Consider the following 21,700-nt stretch of genomic DNA (forward strand, 5'->3'; position numbering starts at 1 on the left):
CAGAGACAGGCTTCCAGACGCATTACCGTAAAATAGAGACAGACAAAAATAGAGACAGAAAGAGAGACAGACAGACAGACATCAAGACAATATGTCTCTCTCTCTGCTCTGTTTTATTCCTGTTTATAACAGTGGACCATTCAAGATGCATTTTATTCCCGCTGATTCACAATTGTGTCTCATTTCATAAAACCACTTATACAGTTTTGTTTCATAATAACCACTGGAATATGACTTCTGTTTCAACCATTTGAATACAACGTTTCTGATGACACCTCCCAGGAGGTTCAGAAAGACAAAACCTTCAGAACCACGGTCTCAGTGCATCCACACAATAACCCCTTTTCTCCTCTCCCCTGTCTCTCAACTCCTCTCCCCTGTCTCTCACCCCTCTCCCGTCTCTAACCCCTCTCCCCTGTCTCTCAACTCCTCTCCCCTGTCTCTCACCCCTCTCCCGTCTCTAACCCCTCTCCCCTGTCTCTCAACTCCTCTCCCCTGTCTCTCACCCCTCTCCCGTCTCTAACCCCTCTCCCCTGTCTCTCAACCCCTCTCCCCTGTCTCTCACCCCTCTCCCCTGTCTCTCACCCCCTCTCCCCTGTCTCTCCCCCCTCTCCCCTGTCTCTCACCCCTCTCCCCTGTCTCTCACCCCTCTCCCCTGTCTCTCACCCCTCTCCCCTGTCTCTCACCCCTCTCTCCTGTCCCTCACCCCTCTCCCCTGTCTCTCACCCCTCTCCCCTGTCTCTCACCCCTCTCCCCTGTCTCTCACCCCTCTCTTCTGTCCCTCACCCCTCTCCCCTCTCCCCTGTCTCTCACCCCTCTCCCCTGTCTCTCACCCCTCTCCCCTGTCCCTCACCCCTCTCCCCTGTCTCTCACCCCTCTCCCCTGTCTCTCACCCCCTCTCCCTCACCCCTCTCCCCTGTCTCTCACCCATCTCCTCCCTCTCCCCTGTCTTTCACCCCTTCTCCCTTCTCTCTACTCTCTCTCCCCCCTCTCCCCTGTCTCTCACCCCCTCTCCCCTGTCTCTCCCCTCTCCCCTGTCTCTCCCCTCTCCCCTTCCCCCTCTCCCCTGTCTCTCACCCCCTTTCCCTTCTCTCTCCCTCCTCTCCCCCTCTCCCCTGTCTCTAACCCCTTTCCACTGTTTCTCACCCCCTTTCCCCTGTCTCTCCCTCCCCAGGCCCGTGTGGGCGGCATCGAGTTCTCCCCGGGCGTGGTCCACATCACGTCAGACAGTCCGCTGAGCAGCACGGCCATCATCAGCATCGCCGGCGCCGGTGCCCTGCTCATCCTCTTCATTGTGATAGTGCTTATTGCATACAAACGCAAGTCACGCGAGAGCGACCTCACCCTGAAGAGGCTGCAGATGCAGATGGACAACCTGGAGTCTCGTGTGGCCCTGGAGTGTAAAGAGGGTAAGGATTCACATTATTTTTACTCCATACATTTTCCCTGACACCCAAAAGGAAAATTCCGTTTCACACACTGTACTCAATAAACACATGTTTCGTTTGTCAATGATGTCTGAGAGTAGGAGTGTGCCCTTATCTATCTGTAAATAAAAAATACAAGAAAATCGTGCGGTCGACTTTGCTTACTTTTGATACTTAAAAGTATTTTTAAAACCAAATATATTTAGTCTTTTACTCAAGTAGTATTTTACTGGGTGACTTTCGCTTTCACTTGAGTCATTATTTATTAAGGTATCTTTGCTTTTACTCAAGTATGATGATTGAGTATTTTTTCCAACACTGTCAATAGACATACTTATAGGTAGAGTCAGCAAAATGACATTGCATGAGCAGCACCGCAGTTTGTGGTGGGCAAGATGCAAGACATCGCTCTCACACATCGCTCTCACACACACAGTATCTGCGCGTGTGCACGGGTTCACCTCCCGCTGTTACAACGTGGTACCCACGGGACCAAAACAGTGGAGTAGTTTAGCCTCACGCTCCAAAGCTCTTAGTTGTTGTGGAAATTGACCCAATATGCTGTTTACTTTGTGTATCTACAGTTGAAGTCGGAGGTTTACATACACTTAGGTTGGAGTCATTAAAACTCGTTTTTCAACCACTCCACAAATTTCTTGTAAACTATAGTTTTGGCAAGTCGATTAGGACATCTACTTTGTGTATGACACAAGTCAGTTTTCCAACAATTGTTTACAGACAGATTATTTCACTTATAATTCACTGTATCACAATTCCAATGGGTCAGAAGTTTACATACACTAAGTTGACTGTGCCTTTAAACAGCTAGGAAAATACCAGAAAATGATGTCATGGCTTTAGAAGCTTCTGATAGGCTAATTGACATCATTTGAGTCAATTGGAGGTGTACCTGTGGATATATTTCAAGGCCTACCTTTAAATTCAGTGCCTCTTTGCTTGACATCATGGGAAATCAAAAGAAATCAGCCAAGACCTCAGGGAAAAAATGTAGACCTCCACAAGTCTGGTTCATCCTTGGGAGCAATTTCCAAACGGCCGAAGGTACCACATTCATCTGTACAAACAATAGTACGCAAGTATGAAAACCATGGGAACACGCAGCCGTCATACTGCTCAGAGATGAATGTACTTTGGTGCAAAAAGCGCAAATCAATCCCAGAACAACAGCAAAGGACCTTGTGAAGACGCTGGAGGAAACAGGTACAAAAGTTTCTATATCCACAGTAAAACGAGTCCTATATCGACATAACCTGAAAGGCTGCTCAGCTTGGAAGAAGCCACTGCTCCAAAACTGCCATAAAAAAGCCAGACTACGGTTTGCAACTGCACATGGGGACAAAGATCGTACATTTTGGAGAAATGTCCTCTGGTCTGATGAAACAAAAATGGCCATAATGGCCATAATGGCCATCGTTATGTTTGGAGGAAAAAGGGGGAGGCTTGCAAGCCGAAGAACACCATCCCAACCGTGAAGCACGGGGGTGGCAGCATCATGTTGTAGGGGTGCTTTTCTGCAGGAGGGACTGGTGCACTTCACAAAATAGATGGCATCATGAGGTAGGAAAATTATGTGGATATATTGAAGCAACATCTCAAGACATCAGTCAGGAAGTTAATATTTGGTCGCAAATGTGTCTTCCAAATGTCTCTTCCAACTTGCAGACTTGTTTACGTGCTGCTGTGCGTTTTGTTGCCGATCTTACTTTGCTACCTGACTACCTCACGGTTTTTACTTTTTCATTACCATATATTTTTAGTTTTTCCCTCACTCAACTTTTTTCATTCAACTTTTTTACCCCGGAGGTTTTATCTGGACATGGTTCGTCAGGACTTCAAACAGCCGAAGCTAAGTAACATTAACATGATGCCTTCTAATTGCAGTCGTTGTACTTATAATATACAGGAGAACGATCGCCTTACGGCAAGGATAGTTGTGCTGCAAGCTCAGCTTCAGACGCAATCGTAAGGCAAGGGTAATTTCAGTGTAGGAAAGGATGAAACAGCGTCTGTGCCACCAGTAAGTACAGATAGTAACGTTAGTATAAACCCCCTCGCACGGTCCCCACAGCCGGACAATTTTCTCATGGCTTCTGGAGGGAAATGCTGTAGGAATGCTCAACCGGTGTCGCTTATTCAGCCGACAGAAACTTTCAACCGGTTCTCCCCATTAAGCGAGTCGGAGTCGGAGGCCGAAACTTCTCTGGTCTCTACTCCTCCCGTTGTGGGGTCTGAGACGCCGAAGGCTCCCACCATTAGCTCTGACAAATTGAAAACCCTAGTCATTGGCGACTCCATTACCCGCAGTATTAGACTTAAAACGAATCATCCAGCGATCATACACTGTTTACCAGGGGGCAGGGCTACCGACGTTAAGGCTAATCTGAAGACGGTGCTGGCTAAAGCTAAAACTGGCGAGTGTAGAGAGTATAGAGATATTGTTATCCACGTCGGCACCAACGATGTTAGGATGAAACAGTCAGAGGTCACCAAGCGCAACATAGCTTCAGCGTGTAAATCAGCTAGAAAGATGTGTCAGCATCGATTAATTGTCTCTGGCCCCCTCCCAGTTAGGGGGAGTGATGAGCTCTACAGCAGAGTCTCACAACTCAATCACTGGTTGAAAACTGTGTTCTGCCACTCCCAAAAGATAGAATTTGTAGATAATTGGCCCTCTTTCTGGGACTCACCCACAAACAGGACCAAGCCTGGCCTGTTGAGGAGTAACGGACTCCATCCTAGCTGGAGGGGTGCTCTCATCTTATCTATGAACATAGACAGGGCTCTAACTCCCCTAGCTCCACAATGAAATAGGGTGCAGGCCAGGCAGCAGGCTGTTAGCCAGCCTGCTAGTTTAGTGGAGTCTGCCACTAGCACAGTCAGCGTAGTCAGCTCAGCTTTCTCCATTGAGACCGTGTCTGTGCCTCGATCTAGGTTGGGCAAAATTAAAGATGGCGGTGTTCGCTTTAGCAATCTCACTAGTATAAAGACCTCCTCCATTCCTGCCATTATTGAAAGAGATTGTGATACCTCACATCTCAAAATTGGGTTACTTAATGTTAGATCCCTCACTTCCAAGGCAGTTATTGTCAATGAACTAATCACTGATCATAATCTTGATGTGATTGGCCTGACTGAAACATGGCTTAAGCCTGATGAATTTACTGTGTTAAATGAGGCCTCACCCCCTGGTTACACTAGTGACCATACCCCCCGTGCATCCGGCAAAGGCGGAGGTGTTGCTAACATTTACGATAGCAAATTTCAATTTACAAAAAAAAAAACAATGACGTTTTCGTCTTTTGAGCTTCTAGTCATGAAATCTATGCAGCCTACTCAATCACTTTTTATAGCTACTGTTTACAGGCCTCCTGGGCCATATGCAGTGTTCCTCACTGAGTTCCCTGAATTCCTATCGGATCTTGAGGTCATAGCAGATAATATTCTAATTTTTGGTGACTTTAACATTCACATGGAAAAGTCCATAGACCCACTCCAAAAGGCTTTCGGAGCCATCATCGACTCAATGGGTTTTGTCCAACATGTCTCTGGACCTACTCACTGCCACAGTCATACTCTGGACCTAGTTTTGTCCCATGGAATAAATGTTGTGGATCTTAATGTTTTTCCTCATAATCCTGGATTATCGGACCACCATTTTATTGCGTTTGCAATTGCAACAAATAATCTGCTCAGACCCCAACCAAGGAGCATTAAAAGTCGTGCTATAAATTCTCAGACAACCCAAAGATTCCTTGATGCCCTTCCAGACTCCCTCTGCCTACCCAAGGACGTCAGAGGACAAAAATCAGTTAACCACCTAACCGAGGAACTCAATTTAACCTTGCACAATACCCTAGATGCAGTTGCACCCCTAAAAACTAAAAACATGTCATAAGAAACTAGCTCCCTGGTATACAGAAAATACACGAGCTCTGTAGCAAGCTTCCAGAAAATTGGAACGGAAATGGCGCCACACCAAACTGGAAGTCTTTTGACTAGCTTGGAAAGACAGTACCGTGCAGTATCGAAGAGCCCTCACTGCTGCTCGATCATCCTATTTTTCCAACTTAATTGAGGAAAATAAGAACAATCCGAAATTTCTTTTTGATACTGTCGCAAAGCTAACTAAAAAGCAGCATTCGCAAATGGAGGATGGCTTTCACTTCAGCAGTAATAAATTTATGAACTTCTTTGAGGAAAAGATCATGATCATTAGAAAGCAAATTACAGACTCCTCTTTAATTCTGCGTATTCCTCCAAAGCTCCATTGTCCTGAGTCTGCACAACTCTGCCAGGACCTAGGATCAAGGGAGATACTAAAGTGTTTTAGTACTATATCTCTTGACACAATGATGAAAATAATCATGGCCTCTAAACCCTCAAGCTGCATACTGGACCCTATTCCAACTAAACTACTGAAAGAGCTGCTTCCTGTGCTTGGCCCTCCTATGTTGAACATAATAAACGGCTCTCTATCCACCGGATGTGTACCAAATTCACTAAAAGTGGCAGTAATAAAGCCTCTCTTGAAAAAGCCGAATCTTGACCCAGAAATTATAAAAAACTATCGGCCTATATCGAATCTTCCATTCCTCTCAAAAAAATGTGAAAAAGCTGTTGCGCAGCAACTCACTGCCTTCCTGAAGACAAACAATGTATACGAAACGCTTCAGTCTGGTTTTAGACCCCATCATAGCACTGAGACTGCACTTGTGAAGGTGGTAAATTACCTTTTAATGACGTCAGACCGAGGCTCTGCATCTGTCCTCGTGCTCCTAGATCTTAGTGCCGCTTTTGATACCATCGATCACCACATTCTTTTGGAGAGATTGGAAACCCAAATTGGTCTACATGGACAAGTTCTGGCCTGGTTTAGATCTTATCTGTCGGAAAGATATCAGTTTGTCTCTGTGAATGGTTTGTCCTCTGACAAATCAATTGTACATTTCGGTGTTCCTCAAGGTTCCGTTTTAGGACCACTATTGTTTTCACTATATACACTGCTCAAAAAAATAAAGGGAACACTAAAATAACACATCCTAGATCTGAATGAATGAAATAATCTTATTAAATACTTTTTTCTTTACATAGTTGAATGTGCTGACAACAAAATCACACAAAAATAATCAATGGAAATCCAATTTATCAACCCATGGAGGTCTGGATTTGGAGTCACACTCAAAATTAAAGTGGAAAACCACACTACAGGCTGATCCAACTTTGATGTAATGTCCTTAAAACAAATCAAAATGAGGCTCAGTAGTGTGTGTGGCCTCCACGTGCCTGTATGACCTCCCTACAACGCCAGGGCATGCTCCTGATGAAGCGGCGGATGGTCTCCTGAGGGATCTCCTCCCAGACCTGGACTAAAGCACCCGCCAACTCCTGGACAGTCTGTGGTGCAACGTGACATTGGTGGATGGAGCGAGACATGATGTCCCAGATGTGCTCAATTGGATTTAAGTCTGGGGAACGGGCGGGCCAGTCCATAGCATCAATGCCTTCCTCTTGCAGGAACTGCTGACACACTCCAGCCACATGAGGTCTAGCATTGTCTTGCATTAGGAGGAACCCAGGGCCAACCGCACCAGCATATGGTCTCACAAGGGGTCTGAGGATCTCATCTCGGTACCTAATGGCAGTCAGGCTACCTCTAGCGAGCACATGGAGGGCTGTGCGGCCCCCCAAAGAAATGCCATCCCACACCATGACTCACTCACCGCCAAACCGGTCATGCTGGAGGATGTTGCAGGCAGCAGAATGTTCTCCACGGCGTCTCCAGACTCTGTCACATCTGTCACATGTGCTCAGTGTGAACCTGCTTTCATCTGTGAAGAGCACAGGGCGCCAGTGGCGAATTTGCCAATCTTGGTGTTCTCTGGCAAATGCCAAACGTCCTGCACGGTGTTGGGCTGTAAGCACAACCCCCACCTGTGGACGTCAGGCCCTCATACCACTCTCATGGAGTCTGTTTCTGACCGTTTGAGCAGGCACATGCACATTTGTGGCCTGCTGGAGGTCATTTTGCAGGGCTCTGGCAGTGCTCCTCCTGCTCCTCCTTGCACAAAGGCGGAGGTAGCGGTCCTGCTGCTGGATTGTTGTCCTCCTACGGCCTCCTCCACGTCTCCTGATGTACTGGCCTGTCTCCTGGTAGCGCCTCCATGCTCTGGACACTACGCTGACAGACACAGCAAACCTTCTTACTACAGCTCGCATTGATGTGCCATCCTGGATGAGCTGCACTACCTGAGCCACTTGTGTGGGTTGTAGACTCCGTCTCATGCTACCACTAGAGTGAAAGCACCGCCAGCATTCAAAAGTGACCAAAACATCAGCCAGGAAGCATAGGAACTGAGAAGTGGTCTGTGCAGAACCACTCCTTTATTGGGGGTGTCTTGCTAATTGCTCATAATTTCCACCTGTTGTCTATTCCATTTGCACAACAGCATGTGAAATTTATTGTCAATCAGTGTTGCTTCCTAAGTGGACAGTTTGATTTCACAGAAGTGTGATTAACTTGGAGTTACATTGTGTTGTTTAAGTGTTCCCTTTATTTTTTTGAGCAGTATATTTTACCTCTTGGGGATGTCATTCGAAAACATAATGTTAAATTTCACTGCTATGCGGACGACACACAGCTGTACATTTCAATGAAACATGGTGAAGCCCCAAAATTGCCCTCGCTAGAAGCCTGTGTTTCAGATATAAAGAAGTGGATGGCTGCAAACTTTCTACTTTTAAACTCGGACAAAACAGAGATGCTTGTTCTAGGTCCCAAGAAACAAAGAGATCTTCTGTTGAATCTGACAATTAATCTGGATGGTTGTACAGTCGTCTCAAATAAAACTGTGAAGGACCTCGGCGTTACTCTGGACCCTGATCTCTCTTTTGAAGAACATATCAAGACTGTTTCAAGGACAGCTTTTTTCCATCTACGTAACATTGCAAAAATCAGAAACTTTCTGTCCAAAAATGATGCAGAAAAATTAATCCATGCTTTTGTTACTTCTAGGCTGGACTACTGCAATGCTCTACTTTCCGGCTACCCGGATAAAGCACTAAACAAACTTCAGTTAGTGCTAAATACGGCTGCTAGAATCCTGACTAGAACCCAAAAATTTGATCATATTACTCCAGTGCTAGCCTCCCTACACTGGCTTCCTGTTAAGGCAAGGGCTGATTTCAAGGTTTTACTGCTAACCTACAAAGCATTACATGGGCTTGCTCCTACCTATCTTTCCGATTTGGTCCTGCCATACATACCTACATGTGCGCTACGGTCACAAGACGCAGGCCTCCTAATTGTCCCTAGAATTTCTAAGCAAACGGCTGGAGGTAGGGCTTACTCCTATAGAGCTCAATTTTTATGGAATGGTCTGCCTACCCATGTGAGAGACGCAGACTCAGTCTCAACCTTTAAGTCTTTACTGAAGACTTATCTCTTCAGTAGGTCCTATGATTAACTATAGTCTGGCCCAGGAGTGTGAAGGTGAACGGAAAGGCTGGAGCAACGAACCGCCCTTGCTGTCTCTGCCTTGCCGGTTCCCCTCTCTCCACTGGGATTCTCTGCCTCTAACCCTATTACAGGGGCTGAGTCACTGGCTTACTGGTGTTCTTCCATGCCGTCCATGGGAGGGGTGCGTCACTTGAGTGGGTTGAGTCACTGACGTGGTCTTCCTGTCTGGGTTGGCGCCCCCCCCCCTTGGGTTGTGCCGTGGCGGAGATCTTTGTGGGCTATACTCGGCCTTGTCTTAGGACGGTAAGTTGGTGGTTAGAGACATCCCTCTAGTGGTGTGGGGGCTGTGCTTTGGCAAAGTGGGCGGGGTTATATCCTGCCTGTTTGGCCCTGTCCGGGGGTATCATCGGATGGGGCCACAGTGTCTTCTGATCCCTCCTGTCTCAGCCTCCAGTATTTATGCTGCAGTAGTTTATGTGTCGGGGGGCTAGGGTCAGTCTGTTACATCTGGAGTATTTCTCTTGTCTTATCCGGTGTCCTGTGTGAATTTAAATATGCTCTCTCTAATTCTCTCTTTCTTTCTTTCTCTCGGAGGACCTGAGCCCTAGGACCATGCCTCAGGACTACCTGGCATGATAACTCCTTGCTGTCCCCAGTCCACCTGGCCGTGCTGCTGCTCCAGTTTCAACTGTTCTGCCTGCGGCTATGGAACCCTGACCTGTTCACCGGACATGCTTGTTGCACCCTCGACAACTACTATGATTATTATTATTTGACCATGCTGGTCATTTATGAACATTTTAACATCTTGACCATGTTCTGTTATAATATCCACCGCACAGCCAGAAGAGGACTGGCCACCCCTCATAGCCTGGTTCCTCTCTAGGTTTCTTCCTAGGTTTTTGGCCTTTCTAGGGAGTTTTTCCTAGGAAGTTTTTCCTAGCCACCATGCTTCTTTCACATGCATTGCTTGCTGTTTGGGGTTTTAGGCTGGGTTTCTGTACAGCACTTTGAGATATCAGCTGATATACGAAGGGCTATATAAATACATTTGATTTGATTTGACTATGACCCCAAGCATACGTACTTCCAAAGTTGTGGCAAAATGGCTTAAGGACAACAAAGTCAAGGTATTGGAGTGGCCATCACAAAGCCCTGACCTCAATCCTATAGAAAATTTGTGGGCAGAACTGAAAAAGTGTGTGCGAGCAAGGAGGCCAACTAACCTGACTCAGTTACACCAGCTCTGTCAGGAGGAATGGGCCAAAATTCACCCAATTTATTGTGGGAAGCTTGTGCAAAGCTACCCAAAACGTTTGACCCAAGTTAAACAATTTAAAGGCAATGCTACCAAATACTAATTGAGTGTATGTAAACTTCTGACCCACTGGGAATGTGATGAAAGAAATAAAAGCTGAAATAAATCATTCTCTCTACTATTATTCTGACATTTCACATTCTTCAAATAAAGTGGTGATCCTAACTGACCTAAGACAGGGGATTTTTACTAGGATTAAATGTCAGGAATTGTGAAAAACTGAGTTTAAATGTATTTGGCTAAGGTGTAAGCAAACTTCCGACTTCAACTGTACGTCATGTCGCTGACTCTACCTTTAAGAAGACTGTTTGTCCGTTTATCCCCTCAGCCTTTGCCGAGCTGCAGACAGACATCCATGAGTTGACCAGTGACCTGGACGGAGTGGGCATCCCCTTCCTGGACTACAGGGCCTACACCATGAGGGTCCTCTTCCCTGGCATAGAGGAGCACCCTGTCCTCAGGGACCTGGAGGTAAGAGCTGCCCTATCATCTGCCTGACTGAATATCACTTCAGTTTAGGTTCTAAACATTGTTCATCATTAACTCCCTGACATAGATAAGTACGCATATCTCAAAGTGGTTTCCATCAATGCATTCTCAAACAAAAGTATAAAAGTAAATTAAAGGCACAGTGGGGTTACGGATAGAATTAAAGCTGTCGTTGTTTGTGCTCACGCTCGGTAAACATAACATTGTCTCTCATTAGGGCTTGACGCAGCAGTGCAGTCAAATCTCCTGTTAGTAATGGTAACAACATGTGACAAGACGGTTTCTCAGAGTCGAGGACAAATTAAAAGTATAGCGGAGAGAAAAGCAAATCAACTCTGAACTGACAAGCTAGTTATTTATTCCCTAATAACAGTGATGGGCAGTGATAATTGAACAACTTCTAGCTGCGAGGCCCCTATTTCACAGGCTCAGAGTCGACCATGCGGGTGCCTGATGAGAATTCCCCGTTATAAGAAAAATTAATGATGTTTTAATTGGTATAAATGTCCCGTTATATGAGGGAGTTTAATGTGAAATGAAACCTAATGAAAGTAGCAGTGGGCTCATCTCTGGCTGGTGATAGCTGGTTAATTGTTATTGATGTGGGAGATGATACAGGAAATAGCCCTTATTGGGCTTGGAGCAAATCAAGTGTGGATGGGCAATCTCCAACAGTGCACATTCATAGTTTGTAGAGTGAATTTGATTGGGCTGAATCTCTCTTGCTCTCTCTTTATGAAAGGATTAGAGCTACTGCCATTTCATCTCAATGGCTCAAATGTACTAATATTAGCGATGACTCTAGGCCTACCTGATAAATCCCAAGAAGATATACATTGTATTTTTCCTCAGCGAACATGGATGCCTACATTTTCTCCTGATTTTGTGATAGTTATCAGTAGGTGGGATGTTGAATAGGGCTGTTTGATTATGGGACTACAGTGGGATGTTGAATAGGGCTGTTTGATTATGGGGCTACAGTGGGATGTTGAATAGGGCTGTTTGATTATGGGACTACAGTGGGATGTTGAATAGGGCTGTTTGATTATGGGGCTACAGTGGGATGTTGAATAGGGCTGTTTGATTATGGGACTACAGTGGGATGTTGAATAGGGCTGTTTGATTATGGGACTACAGTGGGATGTTGAATAGGGCTGTTTGATTATGGGACTACAGTGGGATGTTGAATAGGGCTGTTTGATTATGGGACTACAGTGGGATGTTGAATAGGGCTGTTTGATTATGGGACTACAGTGGGATGTTGAATAGGGCTGTTTGATTATGGGACTACAGTGGGATGTTGAATAGGGCTGTTTGATTATGGGACTACAGCGGGATGTTGAATGGGACTGTCTCATGGGACATCTCAACAAACCTCCACTCTGTTTCCCTCTTTCTCTTTCTCTTTCTCTCTCTCTTTCTCTCTTTCTCTGTCTCTTTGCTCCTTTTTATAAAAGTTTTATTTAACCTTTATTTAACTAGGCAAGTAATGTCAGATGTTATGAAATAGACTAGGGTTTTAACAATAACTCTTGCACAGTGTGAACTGCAGATTACTGTGTCCTCATGGAAAGCGACAGCGAGGAAACTTGTGCTCCCTGACAGACGTGTCGCGTAGAGAGACCGTTGCTCACTCCAATCTATCCTGACAGATCAAAAAATGTTATCTCTGTAGGTGCAATTTATGAAAACGGGAAATCGCACGGCGACTGACTAGACTAGCGTAAACGGCGCAGGGACAATTTCCGCCCGTGGAGGGGAATACACCACACACGCTGCTTTCATCTTGCGTCAGCTTTGCCGGGGAACAACGTTCATATTGTGGAGTCAAAGAAATAAGCAGGGCTCTCAAAAGACTTGGTTAAAATGACTCTACCTTAAAAAAAACAAGTGCTAGGCAAAACTCCTCGCTCTCCCAGTTATGCTCCCATGCTGACATTCCGTGCTGGAATCATTAGCACACGGTCATTTGAGAGAACCGGGTCTACACAGCTAATTGATCCAGTGGAGTGATAATGGATTTGGCTGGAATGGGAGATGCCAAGGCCATGGAATGAGTTCTTCCCCACAGTCAGTCAGAGTCTATAGTCTATCCCTGGATGTCTGATTCCTCTAGTGCTGGGTCCATGTTACTCCCATGACTAGGGATGTTGTGTTACTCCCATGACTAGGGATGTTGTGTTGTTATGTTACTCTCATGACTAGGGATGTTGTGGTGTTGTGTTACTCCCATGACTTGGGGTGTTGTGTTGTTATGTTACTCCCATGACTAGGGATGTTGTGGTGTTATGTTACTCCCATGACTAGGGATGTTGTGTTACTCCCATGACTAGGGATGTTGTGTTGTTATGTTACTCCCATGACTAGGGATGTTGTGGTGTTGTGTTACTCCCATGACTAGGGGTGTTGTGTTGTTATGTTACTCCCATGACTAGGGGTGTTGTGTTGTTATGTTACTCCCATGACTAGGGATGTTGTGTTGTTATGTTACTCCCATGACTGGGGATGTTGTGTTGTTATGTTACTCCCATGACTAGGGGTGTTGTGTTGTTATGTTACTCCCATGACTAGGGGTGTTGTGTTGTTATGTTACTCCCATGACTAGGGATGTTGTGTTGTTATGTTACTCCCATGACTAGGGGTGTTGTGTTGTTATGTTACTCCCATGACTAGGGATGTTATGTTACTCCCATGACTGGGGGTGTTGTGGTGTTATGTTATCCCATGACTGGGGGTGTTGTGGTGTTATGTTATCCCATGATTAGGGATGTTGTGTTACTCCCATGACTGGGGATGTTGTGTTGTTATGTTACTCCCATGACTAGGGATGTTGTGTTACTCCCATGACTGGGGGTGTTGTGGTGTTATGTTATCCCATGACTAGGGGTGTTGTTATGTTACTCCCATGATTAGGGGTGTTGTGTTGTTATGTTACTCCCATGACTAGGGATGTTGTGTTACTCCCATGACTAGGGATGTTGTGTTGTTATGTTACTCCCATGACTAGGGATGTTGTGTTGTTATGTTACTCCCATGACTAGGGATGTTGTGTTGTTATGTTACTCCCATGACTAGGGGTATTGTGTTGTTATGTTACTCCCATGACTAGGGGTGTTGTGTTGTTATGTTACTCCCATGACTAGGGATGTTGTGTTGTTATGTTACTCCCATGACTAGGGGTGTTGTGTTGTTATGTTACTCCCATGACTAGGGGTGTTGTGGTGTTATGTTACTCCCATGACTAGGGATGTTGTGTTGTTATGTTACTCCCATGACTAGGGGTGTTGTGTTGTTATGTTACTCCCATGACTAGGGATGTTGTGTTACTCCCATGACTAGGGATGTTGTGTTGTTATGTTACTCCCATGACTAGGGATGTTGTGTTGTTATGTTACTCCCATGACTAGGGATGTTGTGTTGTTATGTTACTCCCATGACTAGGGGTGTTGTGGTGTTATGTTACTCCCATGACTAGGGGTGTTGTGGTGTTATGTTACTCCCATGACTAGGGATGTTGTGGTGTTGTGTTACTCCCATGACTAGGGGTGTTGTGTTGTTATGTTACTCCCATGACTAGGGGTGTTGTGTTGTTATGTTACTCCCATGACTAGGGATGTTGTGTTACTCCCATGACTAGGGATGTTGTGTTACTCCCATGACTAGGGGTGTTGTTATGTTACTCCCATGACTAGGGGTGTTGTGGTGTTATGTTCCTCCCATGACTAGGGATGTTGTGTTATTATGTTACTCCCATGACTAGGGATGTTGTGTTGTTATGTTACTCCCATGACTAGGGGTGTTGTGTTGTTATGTTACTCCCATGACTGGGGATGTTGTGTTGTTATGTTACTCCCATGACAAGGGATGTTGTGTTACTCCCATGACTAGGGATGTTGTGTTGTTATGTTACTCCCATGACTAGGGGTGTTGTGGTGTTATGTTCCTCCCATGACTAGGGATGTTGTGTTATTATGTTACTCCCATGACTAGGGATGTTGTGTTGTTATGTTACTCCCATGACTAGGGGTGTTGTGTTGTTATGTTACTCCCATGACTGGGGATGTTGTGTTGTTATGTTACTCCCATGACTAGGGATGTTGTGTTGTTATGTTACTCCCATGACTAGGGGTGTTGTGTTGTTATGTTACTCCCATGACTAGGGATGTTGTGTTGTTATGTTACTCCCATGACTAGGGGTGTTGTGGTGTTATGTTATCCCATGACTAGGGATGTTGTGTTACTCCCATGACTAGGGATGTTGTGTTGTTATGTTACTCCCATGACTAGGGATGTTGTGTTGTTATGTTACTCCCATGACTAGGGGTGTTGTGGTGTTATGTTATCCCATGACTAGGGATGTTGTGTCACTCCCATGACTAGGGATGTTGTGTTGTTATGTTACTCCCATGACTAGGGATGTTGTGTTGTTATGTTCCTCCCATGACTAGGGGTGTTGTGTTATTATGTTACACCCATGACTAGGGATGTTGTGTTGTTATGTTACTCCCATGACTTGGGCCAGGCGTTTTGCCTGGCCATGTGGTCCTTTGTAGCTCAGTTGGTAGAGCATGGTGTTTGTAACGCCAGGGCAGTGGATTCCATTCCCGGACCACCTGTGTGTAAAATGTATGCATGCATGACTGTAAGTCTCCTTGACTCCAAACAGTCTCTCTGTATCTGAGACAACTGTGACCTCTGACCCTGAGACTCCCTGACCATTGTCATCTAAGCATATCCGTCTCTCCTCCCTTTCCTCTCTTCTTCTCCTCCCTGTCTCCCAGGTGCCGGGCTACAGACAGGAGCAGGTGGAGAAGGGCCTGAAGCTGTTCGGCCAGCTCATCAACAACAAGGTCTTCCTGCTCTCCTTCATCCGCACGCTCGAGTCGCAGCGCGGCTTCTCCATGCGTGACCGTGGCAACGTGGCCTCGCTCATCATGACAATGCTGCAGAGTAAACTGGAGTACGCCACTGATGTCCTCAAGCACTTGCTCTCTGACCTCATAGACCGCAACCTGGAGAGCAAGAACCACCCCAAGCTGCTGCTCCGAAGGTGAGGGGAGAAGTGTGTGTGTGTGTGTGTGTGTGTGTGTGTGTGTGTGTGTGTGTGACTCTTGTGGGCCATCTCTGGCCTCATTAAGACAAAGGCCTTGGCTCTGTCCTCACCTCTCTGTGTCTGGGGAGAGAGGTGAGTGACTTCACTTCTCCAGAACACCTGCACAAACTCACACTCTCTTCATCACTCTTCTCTCGCTCTCTTTCTCTATCTATCTCTCTTCATCACTCTCTTCTCTTTCTCTCTTTCTCTATATATCTCTCTTCATCACTCTCTTCTCTTTCTCTATCTATCCCTCTTTATATCTCTCTTCTCTCTCTATCTGCGACAGAGTGAATGATTGGGCCCTCGCGGAGCTCTTAAGCATTTAAGCTCTGAACAGCTGACTAATGCTAACATCAACGTTGCATCAGCTTTATCCTACACATTAACACTCATAGATTTCCACTCAATGGTAATAGACAACGGTGGCTGTGGGTTCGCTTTCCCTCTCCAAGCTTCTCTCAATTGATCATTAATACCAATGTTCGTACTTCTTATCCACCTCTAACTCTCTAGAATGGCTGGTTTATGCTAAAACTAAGAACAGGTTAAAATCCTTATTTCCTATATAGCGCAGTACTTTTGACCAGGGCCCATAGGGTTCCATTTGGGATGCGTCCTTTGAAACTGGACTTTGTTGAATTAGTGTATTAGTCAAGCACCAAGCCGATCGGCCATGCCTGATCGCTCCATGTTTACTGTTTTGCGGCGGTGACATGTGGAATTAACTTCAATGACATTGAAATGATCACTTTGTCTCAGAAACATGTACTGCTCTGACACGCACATCATTAGAATATAATTACGATTAATTAGCGGAGAATCCAATTTAAAAAAAGCTGTAAAAATCCTCACTTGAAAAAGAAATGGGATTGTTAAAAGCCCTAGCTGCTCCCTGCCCAATCAACACTTCCCTGTGTGTCAGTCTGTATCGTATACACAGTACCACCACTTCAATTCAACACCATATCACCATATATGGTGCTGGAGGTTTTGTGACCATCTCGGTTACCCTTGAAAAAGAAGTTTCCGTGTGGTCAGGGTGCTCACTGCTCAGTCAGCCTCCCCAATGATTTGATAGGCATGTCGTAAATGAATTTAATCTTCCTAATTTCAATTGCAAACCTCCCGTCCTCCCTCGGGCGAAATCCTCCTCCCCAATGAAGACAGACACAGATTCCTCTGTTCGCTAGCTGTTCACTAACATGGGAGCATATTGAGCGTATCATTGTGCAAGGGTTGTGTCAGAAAATGAGCCGCATATTCACATCATGAAGGAGACGTTTAACAGCATTTGATTAATGCTGTATGGGCAAGGCATGATTAATCGCACCCAGAGCTTCCGGAGCCATTACCGGGCAATAAACTCCTTCAATCCCAAATTAAACAATACTACAATTTACTATAAAATACTATAGAATTCTGTAGTAAACTGTAGTATAGTGTAGAATATTATACTAAACGCTGTAGTGTCACTTGATCATGTATTGTACTTACTATAGAATGTTGTAGTATACTGTAGAATACTATAATAAATATTACAGTTTTATCAGAAAATAAACACTGTAGTAAATACTTGAGTAATGTCTGCAAAAACACTACCCTTTTCTACTACAGTAGAATACTACAGTATTTAATTTGCATATACCCTGCCCAATCCCCTCTAACTGTATTTCCGCTAGCGCTAACACACACAGTAAACCTCAGTGTGGAGGCTAACTGTTAGCTGCTAGCGCTAACACACACAGTCACCCTCAGTGTGGAGGCTAACTGTTAGCTGCTAGCGCTAACACACACAGTCACCTTCAGTGTGGAGGCTAACTGTTAGCCGCTTGTGCTATCACACGTGGCCACCCTCAGTCTGAAGGCTAACCTTTAGCTGTTAGCCCTAACACACAGTCACAGACTTGCTGCTTGGCCCTGGATACCCGCCCAAAATAGAGGAGACACCCGGACTCACTCAGCTGTGATGGGAAGGCTAAATCTGGGCTCGGAGTAACATCTCCCCGTCCCTCAATCTATCTCTCCCTTTGTCCTCCCTCTGTGTCCTCCCAATCTCCCTCTCTCTCATTGTCTCTCTCCATCTCTCTCTCTCTACCTCTCTCGCTCTATCCATCTATCTCCCGCCCTCTCTCTCCCCCCGCCTCTGCGCAGGCCGTCTCTCTTTCTCTCTCTTTTCTCTGTCTTTCCCCCCTCCCTGCCTTTTTACTAAATCACTGCTTAAAGTGCATGAGCAGGGCATCTTTAGCACTGTGTCCAGACCAGCTTCCCATCACCATTTCCAAGACAACCTCCACTCTCCTCCACTCTCCACCACTCTCCTCTCCTCTCTTCTACTCTCCTCTCCTCCACTCTCCACCCCTCTCCTCCACTCTCCACCCCTCTCCTCCACTCTCCACCCCTCTCCTCCACTCCTCTCCTCCACTCTCCTCCACTCTCCTCTCCTCCACTCTCCTCTCCTCCACTCTCCTCTCCTCCACTCTCCACTCCTCCACTCTCCACTCCTCCACTCTCACTCTCCTCTCCCGCATTTCTCTACATCCCCATCTGCCCGTCTCAACCTCAGCTGAAGCACACCACCAGGCAAACTAACTAACGAGAGACTTCCACAACCATCTGTCGCATTTCTGCGCCCTCCTCCGTCAGCCCCCTCTCTTTCCTCCACCCCCCTCACCCCTCGCTTACACCCTCTCATCCTCTCTTCATGCATAGTGAAATAGCTGCTAAACCTTTTCCTCGGCTCAGACTTCTTTCATCCATCTATCATGTAATATATCATTTAAAAAAAAATCTGGCCTTTTATTATTTCCTTTTACCAGCAACCTTCCATCTGCCCCTCCTGATGCACACACACACACACACACACACACACACACACACACACACACACACACACACACACACACACACACACACACACACACACACAGGGGATAATAATCAGTTGGAGCTAGAGGTCCTCTGATTATACTGTGAGGATTATCTCAGTAGTGCTAGTAAGAAGACATCAGCCTAAGCACTGAGACTGCTTCTACGTCCCAAATTGTACCCTATTCCCTATGTAGTGCACTACTTTTGATCAGGGATGAGGTCAAAAGTAGTGCACTATATAGGACATAGGGTGCCATTGGGTACACAGCCTGTGCTCTGCGTCAGACAGCCAATCTTCTCCCCAGGAGCCCGAGTGGGAAATTGAAATCATTTTTGACCTCATGCTGTGGGATTGGAGGAAGGGGGCGTGGCTAGCAGCAGAGCTCCAACGCAGCTGCGTGTTTGGTTAACAGAGAAAAGCCTTGTGACCCCCCCAGGCCATCACATGTTCTCTCCCAGATGCTCGTTGGCACTCCTGGCCGCCGGAGAATACCAAAGAGGAGGGTAGAGTGAAAAATGTCACTGAGAATCCTCTCCTTTAACATCTTATTGATTTTAAGAGCTTATCTATCACAATCAATAACGCCCTAGGACGATATGATATACAGAACCCTCATTAATGATCTCTGGTGTCAAAACTTAGTTTATAAGCCACATCTGTTTCAGCACCCATGGTTTAGATTATCATGCATTTATGATCAGTGTGATGCCAGATGCCTGTAAAGAAATGTCTGTGGAATGAGTGGGAGAGCTGTGAAGATACATTGAGCGTTAAGCCTCCGTTTTATAGAGCGTGGCTCTGCACGACATACTCATGCGTCCCACCGCATCTACAATCCAGGAATTCTTTGGTTCCCATCTCATGTGCAGAGGCTAAACGACTGCTCTGTAATCAGGGGGAACTAAGTACCAACAAGTTGACTCAGTTTCAGATACATTTTTATGCCCACTGCCCCTCTGACTGGGTGCCAAGCAGGCACACAGCCATTACAGCCATATTAACTTATCGGTAACGTTACTGATACGTTCTAGAGATGTGGCAGTCAAGAGGAGGTTGTTGGACCGTTGTGGACATGTTAGGTGCCAGCTGTGGTGTAACGGCCCGGTGCAGCAGCCCCTCATCCCATCTTCCCTATAGGCAGGGCTTGGATAGAGGACGGGCATGAGGACTCCCTGTGGGGCCGTGCCAAAACAGATCATTACTGGAGGGCCTGGCTCGCACTGCCAAAAATTACACACAGTTACACACCTTTCTGAACACATTCTTTTAGAACACACACACACACACACACACACACACACACACACACATAAAATAACAAAAAGAGGAGGAAACGCGGGAGCTGAAAGAGGAGATAAAGACTTCCATTTTACTGAGACTCCTCCCTCCATCTCCAAGTCATTCTGTTATTCTTCCATTTTACTGAGACCCGTCCTTCTATATCCAAGTCATTCTGTTATTCTTGTCTTTTACTGAGACCCGTCCTTCTATATCCAAGTCATTCTGTTATTCTTCCATTTTACTGACTCCTCCCTCCATCTCCAAGTCATCCTGTTATTCTTCCATTTTACTGAGACTCCTCCCTCCATCTCCAAGTCATTCTGTCATTCTTCCATTTTACTGACTCCTCCCTCCATCTCCAAGTCATTCTGTCATTCTTCCATTTTACTGAGACTCCTCCCTCCATCTCCAAGTCATTCTGTCGTTCTTCCATTTTACTGAGACTCCTCCCTCCATCTCCAAGTCATTCTGTCGTTCTTCCATTTTACTGAGACTCCTCCCTCCATCTCCAAGTCATTCTGTTATTCTTCCATTTTACTGAGACCCCTCCCTCCATCTCCAAGTCATTCTGTTATTCTTCCATTTTACTGAGACCCCTCCCTCCATCTCCAAGTCATTCTGTTATTCTTGTCTTTTACGGAGACCCCTCCCTCAATCTCCAAGTCATTCTGTTATTCTTGTCTTTTACTGAGACCCCTCCCCTCTTTTCCACCTCTCCCTTTTATACTCTTTTCATCCCTTTGATTGATGTGCTGAATTTGTCTACATGGAGACCATTTGGAAGTGTGAATGATTACAAATAAGGGGACCGGGTCTGAGGGGAGAGGAGGGAGAGAGAATGAGGGAGTGGAGTGGAGGAAATAAGTGAGGGACACATGAAAGGAAAGATGAAACATGACCTCCCTGACCCTTGGAGCCGAGGACTCTCTCGGCCGACATAAAAGTGGGGCGCAAGTAGAGCAGGAAGTTAATCCCATCCAGGTGTTGTGCCAATTCTGGTTGGCAGGGGGTGCCAGGCCCGGCCTATTGTCACAGCGGGCACAAGCCTCCATCTCTCAATGCGATGGTCCTCCTAAGAGGGGCCAGGGGGGCTCTGAGTGGAGGGGCCAGGGGGGCTCTGAGTGGAGGGGCCAGGGGGCTCTGAGTGGAGGGGCCAGGGGGGCTCTGAGAGAAGGGGCCAGGTGGGCTCTGAGTGGAGGGCTCTGAGTGGAGGGGCCAGGGGGGCTCTGAGAGAAGGGGCCAGGTGGGCTCTGAGTGGAGGGCTCTGAGTGGAGGGCTCTGAGTGGAGGGCTCTGAGTGGAGGGCTCTGAGTGGAGGGCTCTGAGTGGAGGGCTCTGAGTGGAGGGGCCAGGAGGGCTCTGAGTGGAGGGGGCCAGGAGGGCTCTGAGTGGAGGGGCCAGGAGGGCTCTGAGTGGAGGGGCCAGGAGGGCTCTGAGTGGAGGGGCCAGGAGGGCTCTGAGTGGAGGGGCCAGGAGGGCTCTGAGTGGAGGGGCCAGGAGGGCTCTGAGTGGAGGGGCCAGGGGGGCTCTGAGTGGAGGGGCCAGGAGGGCTCTGAGTGGAGGGGCCAGGAGGGCTCTGAGTGGAGGGGGCCAGGAGGGCTCTGAGTGGAGGGGCCAGGAGGGCTCTGAGTGGAGGGGCCAGGAGGGCTCTGAGTGGAGGGGCCAGGAGGGCTCTGAGAGGAGGGGCCAGGAGGGCTCTGAGTGGAGGGCTCTGAGTGGAGGGCTCTGAGTGGAGGGCTCTG

The 21,700-nt window shown here is 46.7% G+C and overlaps 1 protein-coding gene across 2 annotated transcripts in view; it reads left to right on the top strand.

Moving 5' to 3' along the window:
• Positions 1-21,700, top strand: part of LOC106576477 (plexin-A4) — a 643,097-nt gene that overhangs the window by 569,295 nt on the left and 52,102 nt on the right. For both annotated transcript variants that reach the window (XM_045700071.1, XM_045700072.1), the window contains exons 20-22: positions 1,175-1,409; positions 10,551-10,693; positions 15,493-15,761. In XM_045700071.1, the coding sequence (XP_045556027.1) occupies positions 1,175-1,409; positions 10,551-10,693; positions 15,493-15,761 (647 nt within the window). The remainder of the gene's footprint in view (positions 1-1,174; positions 1,410-10,550; positions 10,694-15,492; positions 15,762-21,700) is intronic.

The sequence above is a fragment of the Salmo salar genome, chromosome ssa17 (genome assembly GCF_905237065.1).
Source record: "Salmo salar chromosome ssa17, Ssal_v3.1, whole genome shotgun sequence".
NCBI lineage: Eukaryota > Metazoa > Chordata > Actinopteri > Salmoniformes > Salmonidae > Salmo > Salmo salar.